Here is a 20,365-nt window from a genome sequence, read left to right as displayed (position 1 = left end):
ATCTGGCCCTTAAATTCTTTCTGTTTTAAAAATCTAATGTAGGTAAAGAAATGTTAGGGTTTTTTTCTAAACCCGAGAATGTCCTTTTAGTTTTTTTCAAGTCAGTCCAGTTGTCTTTGACTCACATAGTGCTAAAACATAGACTTAGATTTTTGGTTTTTACTTAATTTTTGTGCACTTGTAACTTTAAAGTAGCTTCATTTTATAGCTTAGAATACATCCTACGTAACATTTTTGTGGACAGCGTCTGTGTTTAATAGAAACAAAAGGCCAAAGGCACCAATATAATGTGTGGGATTGTTTATATTTTATTTTAAAACAGCATTTATTTAGTTACACAAGCAAGGACGTTCAGTCTATGTCTACACAGCCAAGTTATCCTGAAATATCAGCAATTAAATGATGCACATGCTATTTCAAAATAAATTCAAAATAGCAGGTGCGTCATTTGCTATTTCAATTCCAGTAAACATTTCCTGAGGAAAAATGCCTACTTCGAAATAGGCCATAATGGGCTCCAGTGGCACTATTTTGAAATAGCACTATGGACCTGGAAATGCTATTTTGAAATGTGTTTTTGTGTGTGGTTGTGATATTTCAAAATAAGATATTTTGAAATGGCCATTTTGAAATACTTTATTTCAAAATAGAGCTGTCGTGTAGATGTAGCCTCAGTTGCCAAAATCTGTCTGTCTATCAGGATAAGTCAGGACTAAGGCAGTAACTAAAGCATTGTGCTTTGACACTACACCATATGTGCTAGCATAGATTTTTACACCCCTGTAATATTTAGGTAAAACAAGGCAGGAGACTAAAGGACTTAATTTAAAGTTAAACTTTACATTTCCTTCCTAGCAACTTCTTATAACATCAGCACTATTTGTACACTATTTTTATCTGTTACGCTAGGGCCTCACAGTATGTCAACAGGACAGCTCTTTTTGATCAAGTGACAGAGCATTTTCCTTGAAAGCCTGGAGACCTGGATATAATCCAGCTGTTGACCTCTTCATTTGAATATATATAAAGCTAGCCATTTGTGTATGGAGTCTGATGGCCTTTAATTATGCACATTAGTATTAAAGTCAGAGTTACGAAACTCCATGCGGAGGGGAGGACTGTTTTGAAAGATGGCCTTCAGACTTCCTACTGTAATTAAAAGTGTAAGCACAAACTAAGCACAATGATTAGCTTATTTTAATGGAAACAGTGTTCCAAATGTTCTAATGGACGTATTACTTATTGGGGGTAGAACAGGTTGAACCTCTGAAATCCAGGACACTCTGGTCTGGCTGGAGAGTAGATTTGCTGGACCAGAGAGCCCTGATGGGTGGGAGTGGGCGATAGCTGTGAGTCTTGCAGCTAAAAGCCCAAGCTGGGGCCAGGCAGCTGCAGCAAGGATCGGAAGCCAGAAGGGACTGAGAAGCTGGCAGGGGCTGGGCCACAGCTGCCAACGGCTGGGAAGCACCTGGGGAGTTGCATCCGAGAATCGAGACTGGGAAGCCTGGGCTGGGAGCTGCGGCTCTATGGCTTCAGAGACATGACAGCCAAGAGAAGGGGCTCCCCTGATCTGGCAAAATCCCTGATTTGGAACCATGGAGGTCCCAAGGATGCCGGACTAGGGAGACACAATCTATTAAATATTTTAAGGATGCCACAAAGGCCAACAGATAAGGTTCTGTATATGGTGACACATGGCAATACTGTAAGTTCTGTATTGCAGGCTGTAATACTTGCAATGTCTTTTCACCATTAGATTGAACCTGTTTTTCACTATCTGCTCTGTTTCATCTGCATCTTTATTGTCTGGCTAATCTGTTGGCATCAGCTATTTCACCTCCCCAGGTCCCTCCACTGCTTGACTTGTCTTATGTATTTTTTGTCTTAGTAGAGTACTTTTTGTCTAGCAATATCTTTAGTGTCCTGTGCCCTAATAAATCTGTTAGGCTACGTCTACACTAGAAGCATCTGTCTACAGAAGTTACTGTTGGAAGAGATGTTCCAACAAAAGTTCTGTTGACAGATCGCATCTACACATAAAAACGATCGATCTTTTGATCTGCTCTGTTGACAAAACGGCCTCCGCTGGAGCTTCTACACAGCTTTTTTGACAGTTTGTGTCGATAAAACCCCCTGTGGCTGGGTCTATACTAGAGAGTTTTGTCGACAGAAGGGGTGTTCTGTTGACATAACTCAGGGAGTGTCTACACACTGAAAGCATCCTGACCACAGAGTTTCAACAGAACTCTGCATTTTCCTCGACATGATTATCCCTCAAAAATTTGAGGCATAACAGTCTCTTGACATAGTACTGTCAACAGAAGTACAGCACAGACACTTCTGTCAACAGAGGACTTCCACTTGTCGGGCAGCCCTCTTTGCAGAACTGCCATTGCGCGGCTACCTCTCTGATAGTAGAGCAGGTTGCATGTGGATGCAGTCTGTTGACAGAAGTTCTGTCAAGATTTCCCTGTTGACAGTAATTTCTGTCAACAGATGAGTCTAGCGTAGACATAGCCGGTGAATTTTATCTACAAAACCCAAAGTTTTGTGTACAAAACTCTCTAGTGTAGATGTAGCCTGTCTTTAAGGTGCTTTTGGACCCTTCATTGCTTTTGCAGATCCAGACTAATACAGCTACGCCTCTGAGATATTTATTAAAAGTGTTCGGTCTACTTGCTGCTTCCTACCTTGTTTTGACTTAGGTTATTTAAACTTGTTTTGAATATGGTTTGGATTGTGTGCCTTCAAATAATTTGATTCCATTGAAATGGAAGCTTTTGAGAGCTCCAGTTATTCATCAGCTGTTTCTCAATGGTGTTGGTAGCAAACTGGTTCTCATATTAGGATCTAACTTATTTTCCATCTTCAGTTAGTGGAGTTATTTTGTTGTGGCCTCTGCTAAGTTTAACTGCTTTTAACTCACTAAGTTTCATCATCTACCCTGGAGCAGGATCTTTAATAAATTGAGAATCTTGGGATCATCCTGTTTAAACATCCTGTTTAGCACCCCTACACCCCCTTTGAATTCATAGCTCTAGACTATATCCCGGAGGCCTTCTATCTGTTTGCTGCATTCTGTGTATTACATAATATACAACAAAGTCTCCTTCCTATTATTCACATCCATCCATTTTATTTTCTGTTTTCTCTGTGACCATTTTGGTAATCTGATTTTGAAATAGTAAATATCAGGTCAATTGATGTGCTTGATAATGACAAGGTGATGTGTAATTCTAGGTATATTATTTATTTACACATTAGAAAAATTAATAATAAATATTAAATAAACAAATAAAAATAAATGAATAATAAATAAATAAAAAATAAAAATCAATATTTATTATTTATTTACACATTAGAAAAACTTGATTGTCATGTGATGAATTCATTGACTCTAGTGATTTTAGACCATAGTGGCTACATCTTTTCTCACTCTCAGAGATCAGATTGACTCTGATGGTGCTAACAGGCTGTTATCTCTAAACACTCAATTTAGACCAGTACTGTCTGAATTTTTATACTGTTTAAAACCCTTAATTAAATGCCAAAATAGTCACATTGTTTTCCCTTTACTGTGAATTACTGTATCATCCTCCATTTAACTTTGATGTCTATTTTTAATTTCAAGACTGGCTCTCAGGTTTTACCAAATAATTCCACATTTGTCAGTTATATTCACTTTCAGTACAGTGAACACCTTTACTGTCAGCCTGATCCTTTCCATGTAGTTTCAGGTTTGTCTCTTTTTGAAAGAGTAGAAAGACTTGCCAGCTGTGCACATTATTATTGCCTTATAACCAATGATCTTAAAGCATTCCTGTGTTCCAAGCTTCTTGCTTTACTGTTCTTCGAGCCCATGGAAACATCTTTTAAGTCATAAGATCAGAAATAATATTGCCCCGATGCCTTTAATGAATACATGCCATTGAAATGGAATTGTCAAATTAAAATAATGGGATAGGTTCAGCAGATTAATCCCTCCTCCTTTTTATTTCAGTTGTATCTCTTCCCCATCATTGAAATTACTGGCATGACTGTATCTGATTATATTCAGCTTTTTCTTGCATTTCCTCATTCTTGTGCTGAAATATTTTTTCTATATTACAGTGTTTTTCTACTATGTATTCTATTTTCATATGTTCAGGGGAGCTTCAGCAATTTCTATCGTGGAGATGCTGATCATGGTATTTGCTGTCTGTTATTACTTCTTCAAACTAGAGGGTGTGGCGTCAATGCCAGCACCTCCAGTTCTAGCACTACTGCCTATATTACTTAGCATTTGGTAGACATTTAGGGTCAGATGCTCTCCAATGGCTTCCTATTTAAAAAGGCTAAAACCAGCGTCCTCTTCCTGGCTGTCAGTTGTGCACTACCCTTTCCATCCCACTCCCTTTCCTGCCTCTCAAGAGACTGGGAGTTCTTTTTGGTTCCTGATTATGGATTATTTTTATAACATGATTGTTATCACATAGTCAACAATGCCATCTGTTAGGAATTCCTACAGTGTACCACTAAAAATGTTGATTCATTCCATGGTTATTCCATAATTGTAGCTGTTACAGTGCAGAACAAAATGAACTTCCTATTTCCTCTGTCAGCCTTTGCAAATTATTCAAAACCAATGCTTGCATAATTTCCGTTACCTTTCATTCTTGCACATCACTCAATTATTCAGTTATACATTCAGTTGACATATAATACTTCAGACCATCATACTCCTCCCACATCTACAGCCTAGAATGTGTGTAGTTGCCAGCATTCTGGAGTTTTACACTGCCATTGGGCTGGCCATCGATGGTCCATTGCAAAGATGCTGCGTATTCTCTTCCTCCATTGCTTGTGTTCAGAAAAGATGGTGAAGAGGGCCTTAAGGGATCGTGCTCTTTTTATGGTTTTCTGTCAGTCTATCTTGTTTCTAAATTCAATTGTCATTTTTCTACCTAATTCAATGACTTCATAATTTTTTACCAATTGTCAGCAACTCTTAGATGAGTAGTTAGTTTTATTTGTGTGAAGCTATAGAATTACATGTAAATTAATAGATAATCTTTTAGGTAAGAAAGGGATTAAGGAAATACCTTAAAATAGAAGTGTAATCAAGGGGCAACATTTTGGCTTTTTTGCACTTCCATCACTTAAAATGTACAGATTATAAATGCCTTATTTATTGTGTGTGTAAGAATGTTAAATGTTTTCTGTAAAGAAATCTGGTGATTTGTGTATTCGTATACATACATATTAAAAAATGTCTAGTGTATTATCTTAAAAGAGTGCTGTTTTATATGCTTCTGAAATGGAGTGAAAAACACGTGAGCTGGCCATTGATATTTTCATACCTTGTGTAGTAGACTCTTGATTGAAAAATAAATGAGGATGAAATAGGGTTCTTTTAATCTTCAGTTAAGAAACATGAAATGATTAGAAGTTTATAAAGAAAACAAAAACAGTTCATCAGCTGGAGGCAAGAATGAGATTTTTGAAGTGCAACTTTCCTTGATAATTTAGGCAAAAAATGATACAAATATTTTTTTCTAAACCACCTTTAAATGTCAAGCCAGAATCTTTTTATTGGTTTTAAGTAATATTCCTGCAGTATTTGCAATGCTACTAATGCAGCATTGCCCTAGCATATGAAAATCAGAAAGGGAAATGGAGTGTAAATAAAATCAAAGTCTGCATTTTATGTGCAGTTTGGATAAAATACCAAATGTTTAAATAATAAATAAATAAATTGTGTTTGTAAAATTCCTGAAGTGTTACTTATCAAAGGCAATATAAGTAGTATAGATAAGGGTGTTTGTTTTCCTAAACATATACAGCCAAATCCTCAGCTAGTGTAAATTAGCATCACTCTGTTAACTCGACCTCATCTATTTTAATATGACAATGCCCTTTTAGCAGTGTATGTTCAGTAAAGGTGTAAGACAAAAATCAAGTCATAGCTTAATTCTGTCTGTGATTATATGGCATTTTAACTTAAGTGATTTGTGTTTTAGGCTGGGAATGTCAAGAGAAGAATCTATGAAGCTTACTGCAGTCCGGAACAGTAATGAAGATGAGAGTAGTTTGCTGTGTGGATCTTCTGGCATACCTGGCCCTTCTAAACAAGCACCTTTTGAGGACCACGAAGAGGAAAGCATGAAAATTGCACCTCTTCCTGAAAGAGATATCTGTCAGTCTCTTTGTAACATGGAACAGGTTCCAGTCAAGGATCTAATGGGGGAATCAGATTCTGAGGATATATTGGTGCCTGATGAATCTGTAATTCAGGAAGAGATTGCTGAGGAGGTTGAGACAAGTATTTGTGAATGCCAAGAGGAGAACCATAAAACAGAACGTGAGTTTTCTGAGGAGCCAGTGAGCCCAGCTGGTGCTAGTGAAGAAGTGGAAGCAGTGCCACTTGCAGACGACTCTGCAACCTGTGTTATGATGAATGATGGAATTGATACTTTATCTCATATTGAAATTAAAATGGAGTTGAAATCAGAATGTCCTCAGGAAGACATGTCAGTTGTGATTGATCAGCTGGAGGATTGCTTATCACCTGCAAAATCTGCTTCACCTACGAATTCTCTCATTGATACAGTAGAGAAGGATTCTGAGTCTACAAAACAGCTAAGTGCTCCAGAAATACAAAGCTCTGCTCTAGAAGGTTCATTTTTCACTGATGGAGGCATTGCTGTGGATATGGAGCTACAGAGCGACCCCGATGAACAGTTATCTGAAAATGCTTGTATTTCTGAAACTTCCTTTTCCTCGGAAAGCCCAGAGGGACCTTGTATTGGTATTGCCTCTCCAGGAGGTGACACACAGTCTACTTCAGAGGAACCTTGTACTCCAGCGTCTCTTGAAACAGCTTCTTCAACCGAGGCATCCAGCAATGAAAATATTGAAGCTGATAGTCAGCAGAAGATCATGGAGGAAAGCCTGCATGCACCTTTAGTGTCAGAAATATCTCCAGTGTCCAATTCGTCTGTAACCTCAGAAGCATCTCTGACTTCAAATTTACTTTTGACATCAGAGGCATCACCAGCTTCTAATTTACCTTTAACATCAGAAACCTCTCCCATGTCTGATTTACCTTTGACATCAGAAACCTCTTCTGTGTCTTCTGTACTTCTAGCTTCTGAAATATCTGTGACAGCTAGTTTACCTTTTCTGTCAGAAACATCTCCAATTTCTAATTCTCCACAGAGTGAAAGACTTACCCTGCAACAAAGGAAATCACCATGTTTATCTGAAGAATCCCTCTCCCCTTTAAAAGAAGATACTTCAGTCATCCCCAAGCTATCTCCAGAGGAAAATCTTGTTGTGCAAGAGAAACAGAATCAGAGTACAAGTGATACTGTGAAATTAGGTCCACTAGCAAATATACCTGAAAGTTCAATATTGGAAGAGCCCCAGAGCAAAAATCTTACTCATCAGTCATGCAGATCGCATGCTGAAAATGACAAATCTTACATTGCTTCCATTTCAGAACTCTCTTCAGCAGAAGTCATCAAAATTAAAAATCATAATGTTCAGCAAAGAGCTGAAAAGAAAAGTGTACTCCTGCCATCAGAGGTATCTGTTGTATCAGAAGGAACAGCGGGGAAAAGCACTGAACTCCTTCCAGTAAAACTACACGATAAACTATATACCTCATCTCTAGAAAAGACTTCATTCTCAGAAGTGTGCAGGAGCAAGTCACACAAACAAATCAGTACACAGAGCCGGCTGGAGAGTAACCATTCTTCTAAGTTATTAGAACCCACAAAATCGCCTGAACTAAGAACTGAAAATAGAGATGCCGATGTACCAAAAAGGAAGACTGCAGAGCAGCACACTTTTGGAATCTGTAAGGAGAAAAGAGCTAGAATAGAAGATGATCAGTCTAATCGTAATGCTCCATTGACAAGCCCAGCTGAGAAAGAGCAACCACCCAGAGAAGAGCCCCGAGTCCCACCCCTCAAGGTAAAGTGATGATAAAAGCACAGTGAGTTAAAAGGCTGAAGTTTGATATTTGCTGATTGCTTCTATATATTTTTTCAGTGTCTAGTATAGGGACAGAAGCAATCACAAGTATCTTTCTCTCTGTGTTGAACAGTTTGAGTTACCTCTTTTGTTGCAAAGGTACTTTTTATGAGGGAAAGCTGCCCAAATGTACATATGGATGTATATCTGAATAAAAATAAATTAATGGACTTTTCCATTCTTTCTTATTACCTTTGCTAATTCCTCAGTGGCTACGTCTACACTTGGTAAAATCTTAGAAATGACCATGCTAATGGCCAGATTGAAGAATACTAATGAGGTGCTGAAATGCATATTCAGTGCCTCATTAGCATGCCAGTGGCAAAAGCATTTCAAAATTGTCACTTTTCACTGCCGCACGGCTTGTCTACACTGGGGTCCTTTTCAAAAGACCCCGCCAACTTTGAAATCCCCTTATTCCTATCAGCAGATAGGAACAAGAGGATTTTGAAGTTGGCGGGGTCCTTTCGAAAAGGACCCCCTTCTGGACGAGCTGCATGGCAGCGAAAAGCAAGAATTTTGAAGTATCGTGGCTGCTAGCATGCTAGTGAAGCGCTGAATATGCATTTCAGCGCCTCATTAGTATTCATCGATATGGCCATGTCGAAATTTTTATTAAGTGTAGACATGGCCAGTCTACAACATTCATCATTAAGTGAGGGCTTGCTTTCTCACAGTCTGTTTTTCTTTCTAGTTGACTTCCTCAGGGAAGTTAAAATATTGAATTTGTTACATCAGAGTCATTTTTATGACAACTGGTCAATTCTTCAGTCTTCCAAAGGGATCCAGATTGAAGGCAGAGAGGTGCGGTATGGATTCTGGAACACTGAGGTGCATAATGGCTGACGTATGAGATTTCCCTGTACCGTTAGGGGGCAGAATGCCAGTTGTAAGGGAGAAGATCCTTATTAGAATGCAGATGTCTTTCCCAGCAGAAAAGCAAAGGTGGCAAAATATTGACTAGATAAATTGCTTTGTGTGCAACTATCTGTTTTTTTCTTTTTCTTTTTTAAAGTTAGCCCCAGTTGGAAAGTTCTTTTTAATATCTGAGGACAATCAACTTACTGAGCCTATTTTATGATGTTTTGCCCATCTTAGTTTTATATATTGATGATGCTGGCCAACATTTATGTCCAGTCTGCTTAACTCAAGACACTGGTTGTGCAGTGTGAGTTCCCAATTATTCATTTATTTGTTACTGCTGTAGTCATTGAATATTGCTGATCTGGCAGGAGGGCAAATACAGTAAATGTTTCGATTACAAATACTACGGTATGGATCAGCTAACAATTGTAGACGAGCAAGGATATACTTAGAAGATAGCCTGCTCTAACTTTAGTGTTACAAAGACTCCAGCTTCACATATGGCATTCTAATAACTATGTAATGACAAGAAAAAGTAGATCACGAGGACGAAAAGAGTACTGTAATTACAATTTAAAAAATTTAACAAATAATAGTTTCCATTTTACCAATCTTCAAATTGCAAAATAGAATTGAAAAATACCTGCTTTTGAACTTCTGAAAGCAAAATATTTCAAAGGAGCATTTTAAAGTAGCAGTGTATTTTGAGATGTGTTAATTTAAGGTTGGTTTGTTTTTTTAACTCAACTGTTAAAGTAACCCTTTTTGAAAAATTAGGGGAGGAAAATATTCAAGAGATGAGTTCTAGATGATGGTACCTTTTGTTGGTTGCTAGTTCAAACCCAGCTGGAATCAGCAACACTGATTTTTGGTCATGATCTGGTAGGTATTCATTGGTAAATGTGAAATTACTTTGATCTCATTCTATTTCCCAGCTAAGAAGTTTCCACATTAAAAAACCGCCACCATAACTAGTACTAACTGGCAGACAGGACAAGATTTGGCAGACAGGACAAGAATTGAACTGGCATGTAGAATTAACTGCTCCTTCCTTCTAGGTCAGGACTGAGGCCCATTGGCAGAGCTGTGTGTGGGAAGTTATGTTGACCCTGTTGTGCTGCACTGTAGAGTAGCATAAAATGTATGTTACTATAGCTCTTGAACTTGTAGTTCCCCTGTTTTCTACTAGAAAGCCAGATTCTTTCAATACCACATGGCACCATCAAATTGGAGACAATGGCAGATCCTCTCAATAGCGAGCCTCATAGACATTGAAAGGAGATACAGAACAATGACAAGCATTTCTTAAAACTAATTTTGGAAAATGTTAATCGTAACTTTATTTAATTAGTATTTAGGTCTGTAAACTGTGCCACTGATAACTACTACCTTTCTTTATAAAAAAAAATGCCAATGTCACAGATTGTAATGGCTCTTCTGTAGCGTTCACTTCCTTTCATTTACATTTATCACAAGGGTACTTTTCCTGTAAATGTTACGTAGCTCATTTCTCTTCTGTTGTGCAAAGGAAAGTCACCACACTGATCACTGAGGTCCCACTAACTTGGACAGCTGAAAAATGTGTCCCTTTTGAGACGTTAAAATACTGTTCTGCCTGGCTACATATATTTAATTAAAGTGAATTGCAGTGATTGTGGTTGGTTGGAGCTTGTTTTTGATGTGGCCTCCTGACTCTTACATCCCAATCTTGCAAACATCTGTGCATGTGCCTGCCTTCATGTGTCATACAAATAATCCCACTACTTTCAGTGAGATCATTCATGTGTGCTCATTTAATACCTAAATATTTGCAGGATTGGGGTCACACAATAGTGAGGAGGTGATACACTACAAAGATACTACAATAGTGTCCTAAAGTCAGGGTGCTAGGGGAAGAAATTAGAAATTTTTGTGATTCACCCCTCTTAGGTCACAGTCAGTAATTGACCCTTTGTACAGTATGAATTTCACACTGAGAGGAATCTCAGATGACTCCTAGTGGGAGGAAGGGTTTTTTGGTTCCATTTATTATTGCAGTAAATGTTTGGTATAACAAGGAAAAGGTTGAGTAGTTACCAAGGCTTGCATGCCCTGAAGTCAGAAGCAAACCCCTATATGATTATTCTTCAAATATTTGCAGTAGGTATTACCTAGGAAGCCTTTCTGCAGGCCCATTGTGCTGGACCAACTAGATACAATGTCGATTAGGAAGATGCCATGAATTATATCAGATAACCATTATATTTTGTCACATTAAATCAACTTCCTTTCTCAGCAAAAGAGTGGGTCTGTGGAGGCTAACTCTGGTGCTTCTGTTAGAGGAAGATACAATAGTATAAAGAACATACTATTAATTTATAGCTTTTTTTCTGCCTAACTGCGTGGAGTTCAAGGTTGGAAGTGATGTCCAGATCATCTGATTTGACCTCTAGTTAACTCATTATCATGCTCTGAACCTTTTAGGAGACAGCTGAGAAATGTAATCTATATGATAGCCAATTAAAATGGTTTTCTTTTTTCTTCTTTTAGATTCAACTTTCAAAAGTTGGACCACCCTTTATCATAAAGAGCCAGCCTGTTTCGAAACCAGAACCTAGGGTTTCCCCAAGTACATCAGTCAGCAGTGGAAGGAACACTGGGGCTAGAACTCTTGCCGATATCAAGGCAAGAGCTCAACAAGCAAGAGCCCAGAGAGAGGCGGCCGCCGCAGCTGCTGTGGCAGCAGCTGCAAGCATAGTATCTGGAGCCATGGGGAGTCCCTGTGAAGGTGGGAAGACAAGAACACTGGCACACATCAAGGAACAAACAAAAGCCAAACTCTTCGCAAAACATCAAGCCAGAGCTCACTTGCTCCAGACCAGTAAGGAAACAAAATCACAGCTTAGTTCAAGGGAAGGTCCTTTGTCCTTAGAGCCTTCAACTCCTTCTGACACAAAGGTAGAAGTATCTACTGGTGTCATTATAGTTAATCCTAACTGCAGATCTCCTAGCAACAAGTCTGCTCACCTTCGGGAGACTAGCAGTTTACTGCAGCAGTCACTTAACACAGCTACATTGCCAGAAACTGCTAGCGACATATCGGTGCACAGTTCTGACGAAAACATACCTATGCCACATTTGTGTGAGAAAAGCATCTCATCTACCTCCACTGAAAATAACAATGTGCCAGTGCTTTATAGTAAAAATTCAGTCCCTGTGTCTGTTTGCAGTGCTGCTATGCCAGAAACCATTCAAGACCTCCCCTTTGCAAGTTCAGTTGACAAATCCTCTGTTTTAATGTCTATTGACAGTACAAACACAACAATTTCGCCTTGCAGTGTAAACATGCTGAAGTCCACCCCAGCAGCTGATACACCATGCATAGCCATTGTACCAAAAGGTATTGATAACACTATTGTCCCAGCCTCTATAGACAGTACAGTCTTATCAAATTCCATTAATGAGAAGAGGCTGCCAATATCAAGTAGCAGTGCTAATAATGCAGTCTCTAGTCAATATACCACTGTGCCAACTTCATCCATTGCAAGTAACTTGCCAAATCCTCTCCCAGGCAGCTCTGTACTTATTCCCCCTGTGGGGACTGCTACTAGATTTTCTTCTGATAAGATAGCCATAACTGGATGCAATGAGCAAAGTACTGTATCCCTTAACACTACTGTTAGAGCAGCTTTAAGCTGCAGTGATGCAGCTGCAGTCATAGACTCCATTGCAAGACCCCCCATTTCAGTGTTTTCCGGTCATATGGTGTCAGTAAGTTCTTATGACAACACTACTAAATTAAGCGCTGATAACTTAGAAAAAGGTTCCGGACCCCGAAACCGAATAGATCTTTCCTGTAAATCTCAACCAGTGAGCTTTACACAAACAGCGATGAACAGGTCTATACCTTGTAAAGTCATTGTTGACCACACTACGACATTAAACTCCAATTTATCACTGTCTGCTTCCATTGAAAATACAGAGAACTGCATAGATCTGCAGAGCAGACTAGTGAGGGTGGAAACTGCCTTACAAAATGTAGCATGTCCTCAAGTGTCTGTAATAAGCAGGCCTGAAATAGTCAGTAATGAAAGCCTTGAGCACAGTTCCAGCTTCTTAACTGTTACTGCAAAGCAAGAGGGCAAAACGTTGCAGGCAGCTTGTACAACTCTTCAAGAAGTGCCTCTTACTCAAGATAAATTAATTGAGGTTGTTGCCCCCAGCCAAGGTTTTGTGGAGCAGTTACGAGGTCCTTCGGCCTTTAAAAGTGAAGCAGATGCTGCCTGTGTAAATCAGTTTAACACTAACAACAGAATTTGCTGGCATGATGAAGAGGCAATGCACACAGACCAACCAGTGGTTAGCCATCTTAACCCAAATAAGCATAAAGAATATACAGAGCAAAACTGTTTAAAAAATGTCAAAACTGAACCTTCAAGTTATACACAAATCTCAGAGTTGCAGTCAAGGAGTCTTCTGACAAGCATCAATGTTCCTGTTAAATCAGAAACTAATGAATCTGACAAGTGCTTCAGGATGGACACGGAAGATTTTACAGGACCTGAAATGCCTAGCCAGGCTGCAGATATAGCCACAAGTACACAGCCAACACAGGCCTCCAAGACATCTGTTACAGATTCCATGGAGGACTCTTTGTCATTGACGACGGAAACCCTAAAAAGAGTTACAAGTGCTGGAAGCTCTAGCTGTCGTTTGTCATCAGTTGAAGCCAATAATCCTCTCGTGACACAGTTACTGCAAGGCAACCTGCCTTTGGAAAAAGTGCTGCCACAGCCCAGATCAGGAGCCAGACTAGAAATTAACAGGCTTCCCTTGCCTCTGCAAACTACCTCAGTGTGTAAAACATCAGCATCTGAGAGAGGTATGGTTGAAAATCCTTCCAGCTCACCCAATCCAGATGGCAAAGGATTTACAGCAGGCAACATAGCCTCGCTGCAAATAAGAAAGCGTGAAAACCACCCAAAAAAGAGGATGGCCAGGATTGTGGGTGAGCACACTCAAATGAAAGGTGAGCCTGGGAAGCTCCCAATGGACACAGATGTTAAAGTGGCTCCTTGTGTAATTAGTTCCAACACAAATCAGCTAGGGCACGGTCAGCCATTTAAGCAAGAGTGGCTGAGCAAACATGCCATTCAAAACAGAATTGCTCACAGTCCGGAGATCAAGCAGCAGAAGAGGCCACTGCCTTCATGCAGTTTCCAACAGAATTTATTTCACGTTGACAAAAATGGCAGTTTTCATGTAGAAGCTAGTACCTCACATAGACAGCATTTTTACCAAATGTCCATGGCTGCAAGAGGCCCCATGCCTACGGCAGCTTTGTTGCAAACGACTTCAAAAGTCCCATCTGGCTGCAGTGCTTTTGCTTTCAGTAGACACCTGGAACAGAAGGGCTTGGGAGAGGTCAACATTTCTACAGCAGCTCATCAATTGAGGCTAGGAAGTGTTTTTTCACCTAATATTCAAATTAAGGAAGGTGATGACATTGCTTGTGCCTCACAAACTGTACAGAATAAAACATTAGTTCCTCCTCCTCCTCCTCCTCCTCTTCTTCCTCCCCCTATTCCTAACACAGAAGTCCCATCTGATCAAAAACAACCAACAGTTACTATGGAAACCACTAAAAGACTTAATTGGCCTCAGCCAGCAAGCATCTGTAGCAATATAAAATCTGAGCCTATTTCTTTTGAGGAAGGTTTAAGCAACAGCTGCGAACTGGGCATAAAACAAGCTTCCTACGATCAGAATGAAGTAAAAGAACAGTTAAAAGCATTTGCATTAAAAAATGCAGATTTCTCTTCCTATTTACTCTCTGAGCCACAGAAGCCTTTTACCCAATTAGCAGCGCAGAAAATACAAACACAGCACCCGCAGCAGCAGCAGCAGCTCTGTGGAAACTACCCAACTATACACTTTGGTAGCACAAGCTTCAAAAGAGCAGCATCTGCAATTGAAAAATCTATTGGAATTCTGGGAAGTGGCTCAAATACAGCCACAGGTCTGTCTAATCAGAACGTGCAGATTCCAGTTCAGAAATTTGCTGACAGCAGCAATGCAGATGAACTGGAACTGAAATGCTCTTGCAGGCTGAAAGCCATGATAGTATGCAAAGGCTGTGGAGCCTTCTGCCATGATGACTGCATAGGCCCTTCAAAACTGTGTGTAGCTTGTTTGGTTGTACGGTAGAAACTGAGTCAAAGATGCAGTATCCCTTGTCAGCATGGGAGAGCAAAACAAAGTGGAGGAATTGTAACATTTTAGGCCATTTTTTTTCTGGTGATACTCTCTTTCAAGCTTTAATTACTTCTGCTTGCATGACATTCCATGGAAAGAGGAAGAAATCATTACAATTTCTTTTTTAAAAAATGACCAACGGTTCCTAAACTTCTGTAACCTTTCTTGCTGTCCAAAAGAAAAGGTTTAAAATGTTATTCCTGGATTCTGTTTATTCGCACAAAGTGCAGCACCCTATTTACCTGCTTATAGATTATGATAAAAGACCCTCTAGGTTAAGAATGACGGGTTAGTTGTGTGCTCATAATTTTAACTGCTGGGATACTGTATTGCAGAGATAACAAGATAGCTAACAAATTGAGTAAATGCTGCATTGGATACTTTAGCTTGGTGTTCTGTTACAAGTCAGCCATCAGGGCTATTAAATTAGCATGCAGTTTTTTTAATGATGATTGCTTTCTTGAACTCACCTTTAGTACCCATGACTAATTTATAAAGTCAACCTAGAGAGAGAGAGAGAGAGAGATTTAATTAAAGGAACTTTCTCATTCCTACACAAAGCATTGTGGAGGTGAGGTTTTAACTGTCTGCTGTTCTTGCTGATATCCTAAGAATTAGTTTTGTAAATGTGCTTTGATCAGCTGGACCTGTCTAGAATCTTGTTGGCTTTATTGGGGTATAGAAGTAACTGACTTCTCCTAGAGATCTGATCACCATGTCTTTTATCCTGTCCTCCCTACACCTCCCTTGTAAACCTATTTAGTTATCTATCTCAAAAACATATATTGGTCAGCTTTAGATAACGGGTTCTGGATTTCAGTAGCATTTTCAGGTCCTAAGGTTGATCCTAAGGTATAATTCATGACTGAGGAGAGATTATAGTTGTGTTGAGCTGAATGGTAGAAAATCAGTTTTTTCCTCCTGCCTGTATGATTTACTATCTATTTAAATATGTTTCAGAATTTTTACTTTTAAGAAATATTTTCAAAAATGGCTTAACACTATATTTTTTTCTTTAAGATTTCAGACCACTTAATAGTATTGTTTGGGCAGCTTGGAGTAAAGTGGTAATTTTTTAAAGGGATACTGCATCTTTTAAATCTTCAGTATTTATCCAGTACTGTATTTATGTTGGGAACTGCAGGTGCGTTCCAGGTGCATTAACCACCATAACATCCGGGGACAATAGTGGTAATTTTGGGGCCCTCTTTCCACCTAAATTGAAAATATTATAAAAGGATAAAGCACATGCTGGTGTTGGGGAGAGGAAAAAAATAATCTTGCTTTTTTTTCTTTTGCTTCAAATTCAAGAACACAAAATGTGCAGTATGAGCACCCATACATTGACTTGTGGCTGTGACCACCCAAACAAATATGAGCCTAGAGAACAACATAATTTTTACCATGACAGTAGAGCCTCACTAATACATAGACCTTACTGTCTGCACCAAATCCTGACATTCTCTCCCTGGTTCTCAGTGAAACAGGTAATGGCCATGAGTTGTGAGGTCTCACATTATTTAGATTTTAGTATTTATACAAAACATCTAATGCTACGCATTTAATAATATATTCTGAATTATTGACGTGAACAATAAAACTATCCAGTGGAAAAGCACATCAGATATTCAGGTTTAATTGTTTATGATCATTTTTGACTCACTGATTTATAATCTTGTATTTTTTAATTGGTCTCCCTGGCATCAGTGCATATCAGTGAGAGCCAACTGTGTATTTACATCACATTTATTTGCTTGTGGGACCATTTTCACAAACATAAAATATGCTGTTCCTTTTGGTTGTCTTTAAAGGTTAGCTGGAACATTTGTAGGATGCCCGTTCCTGCCCAAAGAAGTTTTGTGGTGCAAGTAGAGTTCTGTTTTGCTATTGTGGCAACATCTAAGTATTGAAGTTTGACACCATGTGAGCCAAAGCTGTTGAAGATTCCACTAACAAAATAGTCGCTGATACAGTAATATATTTTGTGTATACAAAAATGCTCCTTGACACGAGGTGAAAGATCATACCCGTTTTCCACTTATTCAAGCCTTTCCATGGCATGAAAAACAAACCAAAAATAAACATTTGAAAAGTAATACCCAGTGGTATGCTAATAGCTACCCACGTAGGAGCTATAATGGTCACATGGGTAAACATTAATATATTGTATTCATACATTCCAAAACATGTTTAAGGAGCCTTGTGTATTGGATTTATATCTTATTGTATTTACACATGGCATAGATAGAATTTATACCCTTAAATAAACAGATTGGCCAGTTCTTAGAATCAAGATAACCTGTGTTTATATAAACCCCCTGAAAGCTGGGAATATTGATTTCTGGCTCAGAATTCCCTGTCCACTTCACATACCAGTATTTGGTTTGAATTGCAATTTTATAAATCCATTCTACCTGTGACTGGCATGGTATTGAAAGGAAGTGCAGCAGCATCCAAAAATGTTGTATTATTTTTTTAATGGCAGAAAATACTAATTCATGTCAATGGCATTTTTGTACCATGACTGCACTTTGCATATTTGAGATAAGCTGTTACATGAAACTATTTTGGACAAAGTGATGTTTAATAATATAACAAAATCTACCATGTGCCAGTCCACTGACTTCTATTTGATGCCAGTGGAGTTTCATTAGGAATGAATTTGACCCATTGCATAGAAATATCTTGTGATTGACGTAAGTGGTTCTGCGTCATGGGGTAAAATTCCAAAAGCATTTAAGTGATTGAGGAGCCTCAGTCTCATTGACTTTTAATTTTAAAGTGGGATTTATGTTTCTAAATTATTCACGTGCTTTTGAAAATTTTACTTCTGGTCTTAATTTAAATGAGAATACACCTAAAATTAGAAATGACTTTTGGATTGCTCCTGTTTTTGTCTTAATTTTGTCTGGATTTCTGTCCCCATTTGACTCTGGATTCTAGTGATCGTGCAGTTTGCACTGTTGAGCATTTAAGGTTTATGCACTGAAGAGTGGTGAAAAGAAGCATTGCTTAAGAAGACACCTCTGTGTGTTTGTGTTTGTGTCAGTCCGTCCATCCTTCCTGCAAAAATAATTTATGCACATGCATTTTTGGAAAATATCCAAAGTTTTTTTCCTTAGTTGCAGCACTTTTAGGAGAGAGGAAGAAAGAGTCTTGTTCTCCTTCTTCTCTTTCTTCTGTCCTTCCTTCCTTCCTTTTTTGTAATCTGCCTATATTTGAGGTGTATAGCTAACATTAGGGCATTTGTAGTGTGTATGTTTTGTGCAGAACTAATTTTTGAAGCAGAAATTCTCTTAGTTGAAATAGTGGAAAACAATTGGTGAACTAGGCACTCCATATCAGCATTCTGTTTACCTGCTGAGGTTTAGCACATGAAATCAATTAACTTAAAAATAAGGTTGAGCCATAAAGGGAAATTATGCGCCTTTTCTTGACGAGGGCAGTCTGTGCTTTTAGAATAAGCTCCAGAATGTTCAGATCTTTTTAGGGCCCTGGAATTCCTTGCACGGGTTATAAACTGGTGCATATGGTGCTTTGTAATGCAGTTTCTGAAGTAAAATTATCTTATGCTGCACCTCCCTTTCCCCTTACAAAAACACGCACAATTTCAGAATAGTTATTGTAGCCTCTGGTTTAGCAAGTTCACCATGGGGTGGTGAAGTACCAGGATGAACACTCAGAAGCTCAGAAATGTCATGTAAAGGGATCATCTTAGCTGACACGTGAATGGCCTGGCTTTAAACACTGAATGGGTTTCTACAGTTTTGTGACAGTCACACAGCTGTTTTTGTTTTTGATTTTCTTTGTTTCTGTAGAACACTGAGGGGAGCAAAAAGCAAAAAAAAAAAAAAAAAAAAAAAAAATCAGTGTGGCTAATCATGGACCTGTGTAGCTAAATGTTTCTGGATCTAAAAATCCTGTTTTCAGTCATCATGCTTTTGTCACTCTTAAACCAACAACATTTTTAGTCTAATTTAAAGGAGCTGCTTCTTTTATAGCACATAATATTTCGCTTTGTACTATATTTGATAGTTACAGAATAATTTAGTCTGTAGAATAACTTCATTGTATTTGTACTGTTCATGAACGTTACAAGAAAAGTGCTTTACTTTGTTGCCATAATTCTCTTGTACTGCTGTAAAATATTTCTGCTTTACAGAAACCTAACTCAATTCACAATGTCAGTACAGGGTTTTTTATAATTTTAATTTTGTTTTATTTGTCAGTATTTTGAATGTTTACATCTGTTTGACATTAGCCATTCAATGCCTTTTTAGGGCAGTATTACTCCTGGAGTGTAACAGCAATGTGAAATCAACCCATACTTACCATGCATGAGAAATGCAGATTTAAGAGGGAAATTCCGAACATTCGTAATTATTTTTTTTATCAGCATATGGAGAAGTAAAAACCCTCCTTCAGTCCTCTACCAAAGAAAATCTTATTCCCACAAGAGATGCTCAGAAATGGTTCTCTGAATCCTTGGAAGTGGGGGTAGTTAATTTCAGTGGGGTTGCTACAATTTAATACTGTTATGCTTGCTTTGTTACCTGACTAAATGTGACTAAGTGAAAGAAGCATTTTAACGATTTTTTGAAAGACAGTGTTTTCTTTAGAATTCAGGGATCATGGCTTTCTTTAATGGTGCTGTTTGTTTTTATTTAAAAAAAAAAAAACCTACAAAAACGACCACTCACAAAACCATAAATAAATTCAGTTGTCTCCATATTTTCTCTCTTCTCCCCTTTTTACCTTCCTTGTCCCCTGAAAATAACAACATGGGCTTCAATATTAAAATATTCTGGAAAAAAATAAAGAGATAAAATATATTTGTCATATGTTTTTCTTTTGTGCTTGTTCACTGAACATTCCAGCCAGTGATGGAGAAAGAGATTCGGAAAATCTGTTCTTTTTAAACTTGATGATCATTTATTGTATGATTGAGACTGGGCATCATCTGTTATGGCATAGCTATGGCCATAGGAAAGTAAAACTGGGTGTGAATATATTGGGTTTTAAGTAGAGGATTCACACAATGTAACAGATTAGCTGTATTAGCTTTCAGTGCAACTCCTACGTATGCACTAAGTGTTTTTGGAAACCTGACTCTGACTAGGTCTACACTATGAGATATATTCAAAATTAAGGCAGTTAGTTCAATATTACCATGTGATTGTCTTCACTGTAAATACCGTTAGCTAGATTCAGGGAGCCCTAATTTCGTAATTATCATCATATCATCAGAACC

The 20,365-nt window shown here is 38.4% G+C and overlaps 1 protein-coding gene across 3 annotated transcripts in view; it reads left to right on the top strand.

The window, feature by feature from the left end:
* Positions 1 to 19,946, top strand: part of ASXL3 (ASXL transcriptional regulator 3) — a 159,334-nt gene extending 139,388 nt beyond the window's left edge. For all 3 annotated transcript variants that reach the window (XM_074987226.1, XM_074987224.1, XM_074987225.1), the window contains 2 exons: positions 6,000 to 7,956; positions 11,410 to 19,946. In XM_074987226.1, coding sequence (XP_074843327.1) covers positions 6,000 to 7,956; positions 11,410 to 15,066 — 5,614 coding nt within the window. In that variant the 3' untranslated portion in view covers positions 15,067 to 19,946. The remainder of the gene's footprint in view (positions 1 to 5,999; positions 7,957 to 11,409) is intronic.
* The last annotated feature ends 419 nt before the right edge of the window (positions 19,947 to 20,365 follow it).

The sequence above is a fragment of the Carettochelys insculpta genome, chromosome 2, assembly GCF_033958435.1.
Source record: "Carettochelys insculpta isolate YL-2023 chromosome 2, ASM3395843v1, whole genome shotgun sequence".
Classification (NCBI taxonomy): Eukaryota; Metazoa; Chordata; order Testudines; family Carettochelyidae; genus Carettochelys; species Carettochelys insculpta.
This window is presented reverse-complemented; position numbering and strand designations above follow the sequence as displayed.